Below are 13,717 nucleotides of genomic sequence, written 5' to 3'. Positions count from 1 at the left end.
GAAGGGTTTTTATTTTATGACCCTTTCATATTCATCTATTCTTCCTCTTCAACCTCCTCAGACTTAAAATATAAGTATTCTCCCCTAACAACAACACAAATGAAACAAAACTGTTGTTACATACATGTTATATGTAATAAGATTAAATATATTATATGTAATACTTTTACGGGATATTGCCATTTTATATGCTTAAGTAACATATACAGCAATTTTCTTGAATATCACTGTTACTAATTTTAATTTCACATCTGGGATAACCTATGGGTAGTGGGAGTACTTTCCTCATGATCTTCTGTCTTTTCAGTTTCTAAGACTTTGTATATACTATTTTCAATAAGAAAAAGAAAATTAATATATAAAAAGTCAATCTTAGTCCAGATGGGATGTGTCTGGAGAATTAGATCTTGGTAATTCTAGATCTAATTCTAGGTAAAGGAAGATGCAAACTCAAGTTCACTTCAGAAATTCACACAATTAAATAAGGAAAGAGTCAGCCAGTATTCTTATTGAAAATATTTGTTTTTATTTGTTTTTAAGATGGGGCTAATCCAAGCTTTCCTGGAACTATACAGCCCAGGATAACTCCAACTCACAGTGATCCTCCTGCCTTAGCTTGCCCAGAGCTATGAACCACTATGCCCATCTCTCTTTTTGTTTTATTAAACAGAATTATTTAACTTTCTTCTCAGTAGATGTAGAGGACAATTTCCAATATCAAATTAATAGACCTAAGAAAGAACTTTCTCCATTTCTTTGGTTAAGCAGATGAACTCAGACACAACAATGTTAGTAAAAGTTAAAAGTAACCAAAGCAATATTCATGAAAATGAGAGACAATGAGGTGAGTCGATAACTAAAACTTTTCTTGTGCAAAAAGCCTCAAGATCTTTCTGAAACCATGTGCTTACTCCACTTTTCTTCCCTAGCTGAGATGAAATAATAAAGTTGCAGGAAGGCAGGTTTAGAGCATCACTTTCCTCAAACCGCAGGCGTGGCTCTGAAGCTCTGGCTGGAGCAACAAAGCAGGAGAGGGAATGCAAGCAGGAAACAAAGTCAAACTATATTTAATTGAAGATGACATATTATACATCACAATTCTACCAGAAAACTTCTAGAAACTATCAGTAATCACGGGTGGGTGGGAGATACAGAATCGATGTACAAAAATCAAGATTCTAACAACAAGCACACCGAGAAGGAGATCACAGGCACATTCCCACTCTAAGTAGCACCCTAGGTAGGGACACCTAAGAATAAACCTACAAAGGGATGGAAACTCTAAATCTCTAGAAAAGAAGACAAGTAAAGACATCTCATTCTCGTGGACTGGTAGAATCAATGGTGCGTACATGGCCACTCTACCTAAAACTATATACAGATCCAATGCAATTCCAGCCAAAATTCCCATCGTATTATTCATGGAAAAAAATCCCCAAATTCATATGAAACCACAAAAAAAAAAAAAAAAAAAAAAAAAAAAAAACTGTTAGCTAGTCAAAGCAATCCTGAGGGAAAAAACAAACAAACAAAACGGGAGGGACCACAGTCCCAGACCTCAAGACACGCTCCAGAGCCACCGTAATGAAGACTAATGCCACAGGCAGAAAGGACACAAAGACCAACCCAGTAAATGCCTCGATCACCAAAGAGGTCATGTGCTTCATGTGCTTCGTGTGATGCTGTGGGTTGTGTCTTTTGAGTGAGATTCCACTGTAAAATGTGTGGGTTTTCCCTTTCCACCCTGGGAGGAGGAGGAAGGTCATCTGTCACTCTTTAACAGTTCCCAGGAGACAGCGAGCTGAGGAGAAGCAATGCCATGGCCACGCACAGTAAGTCACGTCCTAACACGGCCATGCTCACTTTTATAGTGCCGATTTTTAAAAATTAATTCTACGGGTCATTTTACAATGTATTATGGCTTAATGAAATATTATGAAGTTATTTTTTAATTATTTTTTCAAAAAAAGTCTCAATAATTTTCAGTTTGAGATGTTTTAATTATTATGATTTCTTCTGTCACCTCAAATTTTTATTTTATCCATTCTTTTTTGCATTGTGCATAAAAAAGTAATGGGAAGCCTTATATAGTATCTAAAAAGCATTAAGGTTCTATGTGCACAAAATAAAAGAGAGTTTGTAAACTCAATATTCTAGTCATGCAAAACTTAATGACTCATGCCTGTAAACCTAGCACTCAGGAAACAGGCAGGGGGAAGAGTCCAATGCTATGCAGCAAGTGCCAAGCCAGACCAGGCTAACACAGGGAGTACCTCTATCAAACACAAGCAACAGGAGGTTCTAGCTTAAGTTGTATTCTGGAGTCCATCTGAGAACTAGCCAAAGCATACTAGGTTAAGTCACAAAGAATTAGAAAACAAGTAAGAAGTGTGTGTGTTTATCTGTCTGTGTACAGGGGCACGGGGGTGGGAGTGAGGAGTGCACAATTGAACCACAAAAGGAAGCATCCAAAAATAACTGCACCTACATTGTAAATATATGCCCACATTGCTGAATGGAGTGAAACAATAAAGCTAAATATGTGCCCTCTCCTACTGAAGGAGGTAAGTCTCTATGGTGAGTCCACACTAAATACAGAAATGAAATAATTCAACTGTGGCGTGAAGAGAATAGAGGTAAAATAAGATTTTTTTCAAGTTTTTCAAATGAAACACACTTGTTTTATTTTATCATTACTGTTGCAGTGGGTAAGTACACATAATACACCACTGAGTGCACGTGGAGGGGAAGAAATGACTTGTGGGGCTGGAGAGATGGCTCAGTGGTTAAGAGCACTGACTGTTCTTCCAGGGGTCCTGAGTTCAATTCCCAGCAACCACATAGTGGCTCACAACCATCTGTAACAAGATCTGATGTCCTCTTCTGGTATGTCTGAAGAGAGCAACAGTGTACTTGTGTGTGTGTGTGTGTGTGTGTGTGTGTGTGTGTGTGTGTGTGTGTGTGTGTGTGTGCATGTATGTGTGTACACACATATATAAATCTTAAAAAAAGAAAAAGAAAAAAAAAAAGGAAAGACTTGTGGATTACATTTTCTCCTTGCAACTTTCTGTGGGCACCAGGAACTGATCTCAGAACACAACTTGTATAGCTGTGCTCTTATCCACTGAGCCAACTAGCTGGCCTGCACTTGCTGTATTTTACAAGGCTAACTTAGGGCAAAGAATATAGACCACATTTTAGTCAGCAGGATTTCAGTTGCACAGATCAACATGTCTTGTAAGTACTTGGGTCCACATTGCATGCTGAGCTTCCTGTCCTAGACTACACCTACTGAGGAGGTTATTCTGCTTTAGGAGAGGGCACTGGAGGAGGATCTGTCACGCTTCACTAAGGTGGGTGGATGCACCCAGGGTAGGTGCTAAGTGCCACTGCCTGTGCACTCCCGACTGGTACCAACAGTTATCATGAAGACATCAGACAGTGCCTTTTATGAAAAGCAAAATTCAACAAGAAGCTCCTCACTTTAATGAATCAAGGAATTACCAAACAAATAGTGATGACTGGGGTTTTTAATGTCTTATAATATTTATTAATATTAGTAACTGGGAGAGTTTATCAACTTAATTTTTTACATTTATTTATTTACTTACTTACTTACTTACTTGCACTCCAGATTTTATTCCCCTCCCAGTTCTCAACTTAATTTTTTAACATTTATTTATTTATTTATTTACACTCCAGATTTTATTCCCCTCCCAGTTCTCAACTTAATTTTTTTTAACATTTATTTATTTGGTTGGTTGGTTGGTTGTTTACACTCCAGATTTTGTTCCCCTCCTGGTCCACCCTCCAATTGTTCTACATCGCATACCCCCTCCCCTGTTGGGGTTTTTAATGACAAAACCATCATACAATAAAAGAAGTGATCCCCACTCCCTCTTGGGTCTTTAGCCAAGTGCCCACTCTATTATCTATTTCAAGGGATGTGTTTATTTTCTTACATTCCAAAGAGGCAAAACTTGAAGCAACAGGTCACAGGGCAGTTTAAAGTCCCTTTAGCCTAACATTCTACTATATAAACAGACAACTAAGCTGTTTGGTGTTAACAACACCCCCGTCACCACCGTTCAATCAACAATTTTAGAAGACCTTTCTTTCCAAGCTGTGTGGATATGTCCTGGTCTCTATGTGTCTCCATCTGTCTATTCAAACCACTCTTAAAAACTGATTCTTAGCTCTTCTAATTCATCATAATGTATACTTTACTTAGGGAGCCTTTTCCTTGTTAGTGTTTCTTGGTTTGCTCACTCCTCTTGTATGCTATTATTTAAGGGTAATCGTTTCAATATTCTATCAAAACCATCAGCCTTTCCCATTAAATCCATCAGGAATCCACATTTCACTACGAATTATAAATGACTCTCCCAAACCTGTATGTACATTTTCTTATGCCCTAATCTAATTTGCTTATCTGTAGTAAGAACCTATATACAAAATATGATAAAAACTTTAATTTTTTCAGTTCAATAACAGTGTTGAGTGTCTTTCCTAAAAATACAGATATATATGGATAAATTTGTTTGGGCAGCAGAGTTTCATGTAGCCTGGGCTGGCCTCAGAGTCTATATACCGAGAGGATACCCTTGAACTCCTGGCCTTCCTATCTTCACCTCAAAATTAAGTGCTGGAATCACAGGCATTCACTACCATGTCCAGTTTATACCATTCAGTTCTAGGTACTGACCCCAAGGATTCATCTAACAATAAAAGCATACCACTAACTGTGTATCTCAGAGAACAGTCACTAACGTTCTAAGTAAGAAACCTCATTTCAGGGACTGGAGAGATGGCTTTCGGTGGTTAACAGCACTGGCTACTCTTCCAGAGGACCCAGGTTAAGTTCCCAGCACCAATTTGGCAGCTCATAACTGTCTGTAACTTCAGGTCCACGGAATCTGATAACCTCATACCAATGTACATAAAAGAAAATTAAATTATGAAGAAAACTATTTCACATACAAATGCTCACCAGTCTTATAAATCTAACCCTTCCATTTCAACAACAGTAAAAAACTCAGATCCATGGGAACAGCCTGGGCCACGATGCCCTTTCTCCAGGCAGTGCAGGAGGCCAGCTGTGCACCCGGAGGCCAGCTAGGAAGAGGCAGCTTGCACTGGTGAGTCCGGCATTGACAACAAGATCAACTAATACAGTGAGAACTAGATGGCAAAAGGCAAACGTACTAACAGAAATCAAGGCAATATGGCAGCATCTAAACCCAATTCTCCATTAACAGTATGTCCTGGATACCCCAACACACTAGAAAAAAACAAGATCTGGATTTAAAATCACTGGTCATGATGCTGTTACAGGAACACATGAAGGACATAAATAAATCTCTTAAAGAAATTCAGAAGAAAATGGATCAAAAGTTAGAAGCCCTTACAAGGGAAACACAAAAATCATTGAAAGAAATTCAGGAGAATACAGGCCAAAAGATAGAAGCCAATAAGGAGGAAACACAAAAATCACTTAAAGAAATACAGGAGAACTTTGGTCAACAGGCTGAGGTCATGAAAGAGGAAACACAGAAATCTCTTAAAGAATTACAGGAAAACACAAACAAGCAAGTGAAGGAGCTGAGCAAAACCATCCAGGATCTAAAAACAGAAGTAGAAACAACTAAGAAATCGCAAAGAGAGACAACGTTGGAGATAGAAAACCTTGGGAAGAAAAGAGGGGCCCTAGATGCAAATATCAACAACAGAATACAAGAGATAGAAAAAAGAATCTCAGATGCTGAAGATACCATAGAAACCATGGACTCAACAATCAAAGAAAATACAAAATGAAAAAAGCTTGTAAACCAAAACATCTAGGAAATCAAGGACACAATAAGAAGACCAAACCTAAGGATTATAGGCATATATGAGAGTGAAGATTTACAACTTAAAGGGCCTGCAAATATCTTCAATAAAATTATGGAAGAAAACTTCCCTAACCTAAAGAGAGAGATGCCCATGAATATACAAGAAGCCTACAGAACTCCAAACAGACTGGACCAGAACAGAAATACTTCCTGTCCCATAATAATCAAAACCCCAAATGTACTAAACAAAGAAAGAATATTAAAGGCAGTAAGAGAAAAAGGGCACGTAACATATAAAGGAAGACCTATCAGAATCACACCAGACTTCTCACCAAAGACTATGAAAGCTAGAAGATCCTGGGCAGATCTCATGCAGACTCTAAGAGAACACAAATGTCAGCCAAGACTACTATACCCAGCAAAACTCTCAATCACCATAGATGGAGAAACCAAGATATTCTATGACAAAACCAAGTTTACCCAATATCTTTCCACAAACCCAGCCCTACAAAGGATAATAGGAGGAAAACACCAATACAAGGAGGGAAACTTCACCCTAGAAAGAGCAAGATAGTAACCTTCTTTCATCAAACACAAAAGAAAATAACCAATCAAATGTAGAAAACAACATTAAAAATGACAGGACGTAATAATCACTATTCCTTAATATCTCTTAACATCAATGGACTCAATTCCCCAATAAAAATTCATAGACTAACAGACTGGATACGTAAACAGGACCCTACATTTTGCTGCTTACAGGAAACACACCTCAGTGTCAAAGACAAACACTTCCTTACAGTAATAGGCTGGAAGACGATTTTACAAGCAAATGGTCTCAGGAAACAAGCAGGAGTAGCCATTCTAATATCAGATAAAATTGACTTTCAACCTAAAGTCATCGAAAGAGACACTGAGGGACGCTTCACCCAGGAGGAGTAGAAGGCAGGAAATCATCAAACTCAGGGCTAAAATCAATCAAGTAGAAACAAAGAGAACCATAAAAAGAATCAACAAAACCAGGAGCTGGTTCTTTGAGAAAATCAACAAGATAGATAAACCCTTAGCCAGACTAACTAAAGGGCACAGAGACAGTATCCAGATTAACAAAATTAGAAATGAAAAGGGAGATATAACAACAGAAACTGAGGAAATTCAAAAAGCTATCAGATCCTACTACAAAAGCCTATACTCAACATAACTGGAGAATGTGGAGGAAATGAACAGTTTCCTAGACAAATATCAAACACCAAAATTAAATCAGGATCAAATAGATCATCTAAACAGGCCCATAACCCCTAAAGAAATAAAAGGGATCATAAAAAGTCTTCCAACCAAAAAAATCATGGGACCAGGTGGCTTCAGTGCAGAATTCTATCAGACCTTCAAAGAAGACCTAACATCAATACTCTTCAAACTATTCCACAAAATAGAAACAGAAGGAACACTACTCAACTACCCACTATCCAAATGTGACATTCCTTGTTAAAAAAAAAAAAAAAAAAATTGTCGGCTGGACAGTGGTGGTGCACGCCTGTAATCCCAGCACTCTGGGAGGAAGAGGCAGGCGGATTTCTAAGTTCAGAGGCCAGCCTGGTCTACAGAGTGAGTTCCAGGACAGCCAGGGCTATACAGAGAAACCGTCTCGAAAAAACCAAATCCAAAAATCAAAAAAAAAAAAAAGTCACAAAATAAAATGATTTATTATATTTGCATTCAATTCAATGTTCCTAACTCTAAATGTGCCTGTCCTGTTTCACCCCTCAAAGACAGATTTTGTTTTACATTATGCATTATTGTACTTTTCAAAAGTCATCTATTCAGCAGACCCTGAGGATTCTGCGGTGAGGAAAACAATGTTTCTACACGCATGTGATTCATAACCTGGTTGGAGACATGAAGAACAAAGAAGCATATAACATGAGGTGATGAAAGTCCCACAGAGAGAAAGGCAGCAGAGAGAACACCATAGGACAATATGTTCTTCCAACAAGCAAGGGAAGCCCAACACAGCTAACATGTAACCCTACCTGTATTTCCCTAATTTACTTATATTTCAACTTAAGAGTTGGAAAACGCCACACCAAAAATAATATTTAAAATGTACAGTCAGTTAAGTTGGCTACATCAGAAATTCTCAACTATAATAATTTTACATTTTTAAGATTTTTTGAGAATTTCATACATGAGTGCTGAAGTTTTTACTTTTTGAGAATAAAGTTGATAGAATCAATTATTGATCTTTGATTCTAGTGTTTTTTGGTTGGCTCTCGGATGTACCCCTAAAACTGTCTCACAAGCACTAGCAAGTTTCAAATTACACCGTGATGTTGGACTCCATGACACTTGAATGCACATCTAGAATCTGTAGCCTTACTTGTAACATTCAAAGTCTAGTCTGGCTGCCAATTTGGGACCTGCACACTACAAAGCGGCAGTAATCCTAGACGTTAGAGATGGGAGCTGTGTGCTGGTGGTCAGCACAGTTGCTCCACTGTCTGAGACACTTAGGTGTGTGTCTCAAGTGTTCACAAAGCTGAAACAACTGGAGGAGGTGACACGAGAGCACTGAGGGGCCGAGGAGTTCTAAGGATGGGGGCCAAAGAAGGTGGCAGAGACATTAACAGCCGTTTCACATGCAGAAATGACCACGGTTTGCTTTACCATCTGAATAATAAGATACAGAGAACGTAGCTCTTCCTGCTACGGCCACCTCCAATCCACAGTGGCTCCGGTCTCAGGATGGCATGTGTGAATGAAGGAACAGATGCATGAATGCTAATATTCCAATGTTCATGTAAGTATGCACAGAAAACCAGAGGTTCTGGGTCTTTTTTTACAAAATGTGTCAGAGTGAAATATAAATGCTCTCTTATTGCTATGACCTTCACATGCAGGATCCTTTCAAAGTTTTAAAGATGAACTCCCTTCTGTCGAAGGGTATAAGTTTTCCCAACTGCTCAGAAACACACAGTAGTGAGCCACTCCTCCTATGTACGTATGACCACCGATCTTGCTTGTCCTTCCCTAACTACAGTCTGAACCAGTGGGAAGTACTGGGTGGGGGAAGGGATGGTGTAGATCAGGCACCCTACAAGGCCTAAAAAGTCTTATAGAGAGAAAAAAAGAAACCACCACTAGACTGTAAAGGCCAGAATTTATGTTCTATTGAAAACAAAACAAAACAAAACAAAACAAACATCAGATGCAAACTTCATTTTATTCTCAAGACTAAGAAAAAGAACAAAAAGATACATACCGCATCTGTGATGTGGATTTCATACACCCTTTGGAAAGTCCTGCGCTCAAAGAAGACAAGTTTGCCACTGCCACATCCCCTTTGAACAGAGGTGCCGGTAACTATGAGTTTATCGTCAGGACTGAAACAGCAGTCGGTCCTATACACAGAAGGGCTCGTAAGTACACACTCGTAGCTCTAAAACAGCAGGGCAGCAATAAGGAGTGAATTAAAAACACACAAACATCCCCACCAAAGAGCTGATGCCTGATACGACATAGACATTTTAAATAACTGGCTTGGTCAGCACAGTAATGCTATGAGGTAGGTGTTCTCCTCACTGGACTAATGAGGAAGCTAAGACAGAGGAGTTAAATGAGCCTTGCCCAGTGGCACCAGGATGATACTTCTAGGGTTCAAATGTAGGCAGTCTGAGCAATCTCTGCTCTTAGCTTCCACATTATGACATGTGTTAATGTAAAATGACTGTGAGACACGTTCATTCCAGAGTACATTCCAGTATGTCAGACAGACATATCTGATACAGTCCTGGCCACTTTAAGAACTACCTGCACTGCCCTCCATCACCACTATCACTTCCAAAAGTCAGTGACATCAAGTCAAGCCTTGGAACAGAAGAAACCTGCAGTGTGGGGAACAACCTGGTATCTCTGATTCCATAGCTTCATTTAAAGAGCTATGGCCACTTAATTGGGAACAATCTACATTTTATTCAAAGAAGTTATGTAGTAGGCTCTGTTTTAGCAGGTGTGACGGCTCAAAGGCTCTTGTGTCTATTCTAGGTTGAGGTTCGGTGGTGGGTTTGGTATCAGCCGGCAATGCCACAGGCAGGGCTATGCTGGAGTGGGCGGGCTGCTACCACAGCCTCTCATAGTTGATGTTTCTATTACTTTCATAGCCTCCCTGTTGGCCATTATTTAACACAGATGTAAAGTTTCACTTCTTCCAAAATAGAAACCGTTTCCTAGGCGCCAATTACAGGACTTAGAGGTTAAATCCCACCTCAGCTGCCTCAGAATAATCTCTGAAAGCTTCAGTTGCCAAACTTAGTAGACTGCAGATAACAGCGTTTGGCCATTCCAGACAAGACAGTGTGAATGACAAAGGACCTCTGTGTACGCATAACAAATATGCACACAGAATCATGGACAAATAGACATCATTTGCCCCCAAAGCAAATATGCAAAATTAAAAAAAAAATCAACAACACTTCTCAAGTCCCTAACCCTAGAAAACTTAAAATGTTCTATGCAAGGTAACATTAGAGCAATTTCTCTTCCATTCTCTTAAGCTAAATAACAAATATGCTACTTGTGAGTTGGGAGGGATAATTCAATGTTTAAAAGCACTGGCTGCTCTTCCAAAGGACCCAAGTTCAATTCTCAGTACCCATAGGATAGCTCACAACCATCTATAACTCCAGTCCCAGGGGATCTAATGCTCTCCCTCCTCTGGCCTCCCCAGGTTCCACGCACACATGTGATACACAGGCATAAATACGGGAAAAACATTCACACACACATTAAAAACTTAGAAAATACAACTTACATGGGGAACAAGGTAGGAAGGTCTGAGGCTGAAAATAAAGGCTTATTAAATTGCCGGACATCCCATAACTTTAATGTATCATCACCTAATGGAGGATAAAAGAGAAAAAAGACAAGTGAATCTTGTACAAAAGATCCCATGCCAGCTTAAGGTTTGCCCAACAGTATACAACTATACAGAAGGGGAATGAAAGAAGTAAAGAGAAACGGAGCGGGAAGGAGGGAGAACCCCGTGACCTAAGGACATTTCTCCTTTAACTGTTTAGGGAGTTTGAAGATGCAGTAGTAGTTGCAAAAATAGTATAAAATTATCTGATAGTAAGTTATTCTCCCAGCAATTACTTTCTGGATTGACTAGCATCCGTCAGCAACTCTGGAGAAGGCACACCAGAGCACTGCACTGGAGCAGATGCTGGCTCCCCAGGCTATGGCGAGTATAACCTTTCTTGGGAAGCCTTAATCTCAGAACCAGCAGGACTGAAAATAGTTCAGCTCACAACAGATTATTGTTCCCATTAGTACATGGGTAGAACGCTCCAGCGACACTAATGATCTAGGTCATGGGATCCCTTTCCCCTCAGAGTAACCCTACTTGTGGCTATTACTCTTCATTTTTGCTGGGAAAGTACAACTTTCCACGCTGTTTAAGGAGTAATGAATATTCCTTTAAGACTACTGTTTTTATATTTCTATAGAGCTACTCACAAACCCCTGACTAGAACAAGAGCCAAGCTCAAGTAATGACTTTGGCTGTCCTTTGTCCCCAGTGCCCAATGCCTAAGGTTGGCTTCAACCCTTTGGGTCAGCTGTAATTGAGGGTGGGGAGTCAACAAGCCCCTTCTGTCCCCAGGGACTCTTCCTCTGAAACCTGACTTTGGGTAGAGACTGACCCATAACTTGGTGAACTCACAACTTTGTACTCTAAGAATGTCATAAAATTCACCTTTGGAATGTTACCGTATTGTCACAGGTGAGTTCACAGAAAGGTCCTCCACCATGGCCTACACTGTTTTGTTCACAGGCTGCCCCCATTCTTCATCTCCCTCTATTCAGACAGTCTTACCCATGTGAAATGGATATAGTAAACTCATCAGGAACAACCAACATGCAACCAGATGAGTATGATAATTCAATAATATAGAATAGAACATCGCAGATACTAGAAACACTGCCTGCAATACTAAACTGTATTAGTGTTTAAACTCAGAAGAGGGATGCACACCAATGGTCAACGGAGGATTTGAAATACCAGGCATGGAATGATAGAGTAGGAGAGAACAAATAAAGGAACACAGCTGGGCAGGTGGATATTCATTTGTGTAGCAACCAGCATCAGAAGGACGCAGGGGAATCAAAGAGGTTGAGGCCAGCCTATTGACGTCCCACCTGAGCTAACTGTAAAGTCCCTGACTCAAAGAAACCACGGTTTACAGACGTGACTCAGTGGTAGAGTGCTTGCCAAGAACGTATACAGAGAATAAAAAATTATGGATGAGCCGGGTGGTGATGGCGGCGGCGCACGCCTGTAATCCCAGGACTCTGGGAGGCAGAGGCAGGCGGATTTCTGAGTTCGAGGCTAGCCTGGTCTACAGAGTGAGTTCCAGGACAGCCAGGGCTATACAGAGAAACCCTGTCTCGAAAAACCAAAAAAAAAAAAAAAAAAAAAATATGGATGATCAGTTACAAAAGCCCGACATCCAAAACAAAAACCAGCCACAAAGACCAAGTTCCTATTTGAAACTAAAAAAAAAAAAAAAAACTAAATTAAAAAAAAGCCATATAATTCATAAATTTTGATTGGTAATTTTTTATATTTGTTTCTTTGTGCATATGTGGATTTATTTATTTATTTATTTACTTATTTATTGCATGTATGAACAAGAACATGCTTAACCTTGCATGTGGACATCAAAGGACCACACTGTGTCTTCTGCTTCATCACATGAGCTCTAAGAACTGAATGACCTTGGTTAACAGGCTTGACAGCAAGCACTTTAACTGCTGAGCATCTTGCAAGTCCAATTAGTTACTTTTGATGCAGACAATACTGCCAAGTTGAAAACACATTTTAATCATCATCATCATCATCAGACTGGCAAAGGTACATTAACAAAAACACAGTCCCACTAAGCCTCGGGACATTAGGGTGACATTTGTTAAGAGTTAAAATTATCTTCTCATATATAGATACACATAGAAAGAGCTGTTTACCTACCTCCACGAGAGGCAAGGACATTACCATCATAGGAAAAAGCCACACAAGAAGTGTCTGTGCCACGGTCATGAGCCTGTTTATAGTGGAATTTAGGGTGAACCTGTGAGTAAACACAAGCAAAGTGTTATCGTCCTTTTATATTCAGATGAGACTAATTTTGGGCAAAGAACATTTTATTTTATCATTTTATCAGTCAGGAAATTATATACATCTTAGGTATAATACTAATACTAATACTAATACTAATACTAATACTAATTTCACCTGATTATAGTTTTGCTCCTTTAAAAAAACTGAAAGGCTGTAACAAATTTTACTCGCTTTAACAAAGAAGAGATGAGTCCTAGCAGGAAGCAAGACTCGAGTAACATAAAATAACAACTATTTTTGTATTATGCTTTTGAAACTATTGGGATCATTCCCCATATTATCTGAGAAATATGTAAATAAAGTATCAAAGAACCATATTACTTATTTAATACAAAATGTTCATTTTATTCTTAGTATATTCCAGACACAGTGCACACAGTTGTGACCCCTAGACTAGCTAATGTGCTTACTTATTGTAGATGGTGGTGGTGTGGCAATGGTGAGGACAGTAAGTCTCACACAATGCTTAGCATATCCTAGGCACTGTATCTACAGCGTCACTGACAGAGTCTTAAACATATCAACTTCTGAATGACTCAGTCCTGGCTGCATCAACAATGAGTAGCTCCTAGAGCTCAGTGCCTGTCCCCCAAGTATTTGGGAGGCTGAGGCCTCACTCACTAGTAGAGTGAGACCCTGTTGGAAAAACAAAACAAAAATTCAAAAGACAAAAAGCTCTCAAAATGCTGAAAATAAATAGGAGGCGTGGAATCAA

General features: G+C 39.3%; 1 protein-coding gene across 1 annotated transcript in view; it reads right to left on the bottom strand.

The window, feature by feature from the left end:
- Wdr70 (WD repeat domain 70) overlaps positions 1 to 13,717 on the bottom strand; it is a 232,460-nt gene that overhangs the window by 38,816 nt on the left and 179,927 nt on the right. Inside the window, exons 11-13 of the mRNA XM_052159690.1 lie at positions 12,853 to 12,952; positions 10,639 to 10,723; positions 9,091 to 9,229 (exon numbers count right to left, since the gene is read on the bottom strand). Of these exons, the coding sequence (XP_052015650.1) occupies positions 9,091 to 9,229; positions 10,639 to 10,723; positions 12,853 to 12,952 (324 nt within the window). The remainder of the gene's footprint in view (positions 1 to 9,090; positions 9,230 to 10,638; positions 10,724 to 12,852; positions 12,953 to 13,717) is intronic.

Source organism: Apodemus sylvaticus, chromosome 16, assembly GCF_947179515.1.
Source record: "Apodemus sylvaticus chromosome 16, mApoSyl1.1, whole genome shotgun sequence".
In the NCBI taxonomy this organism is placed as follows: Eukaryota; Metazoa; Chordata; class Mammalia; order Rodentia; family Muridae; genus Apodemus; species Apodemus sylvaticus.
Note: the sequence above shows the minus strand (reverse complement) of the source record. Positions and strands in the feature narration are given on the sequence as shown.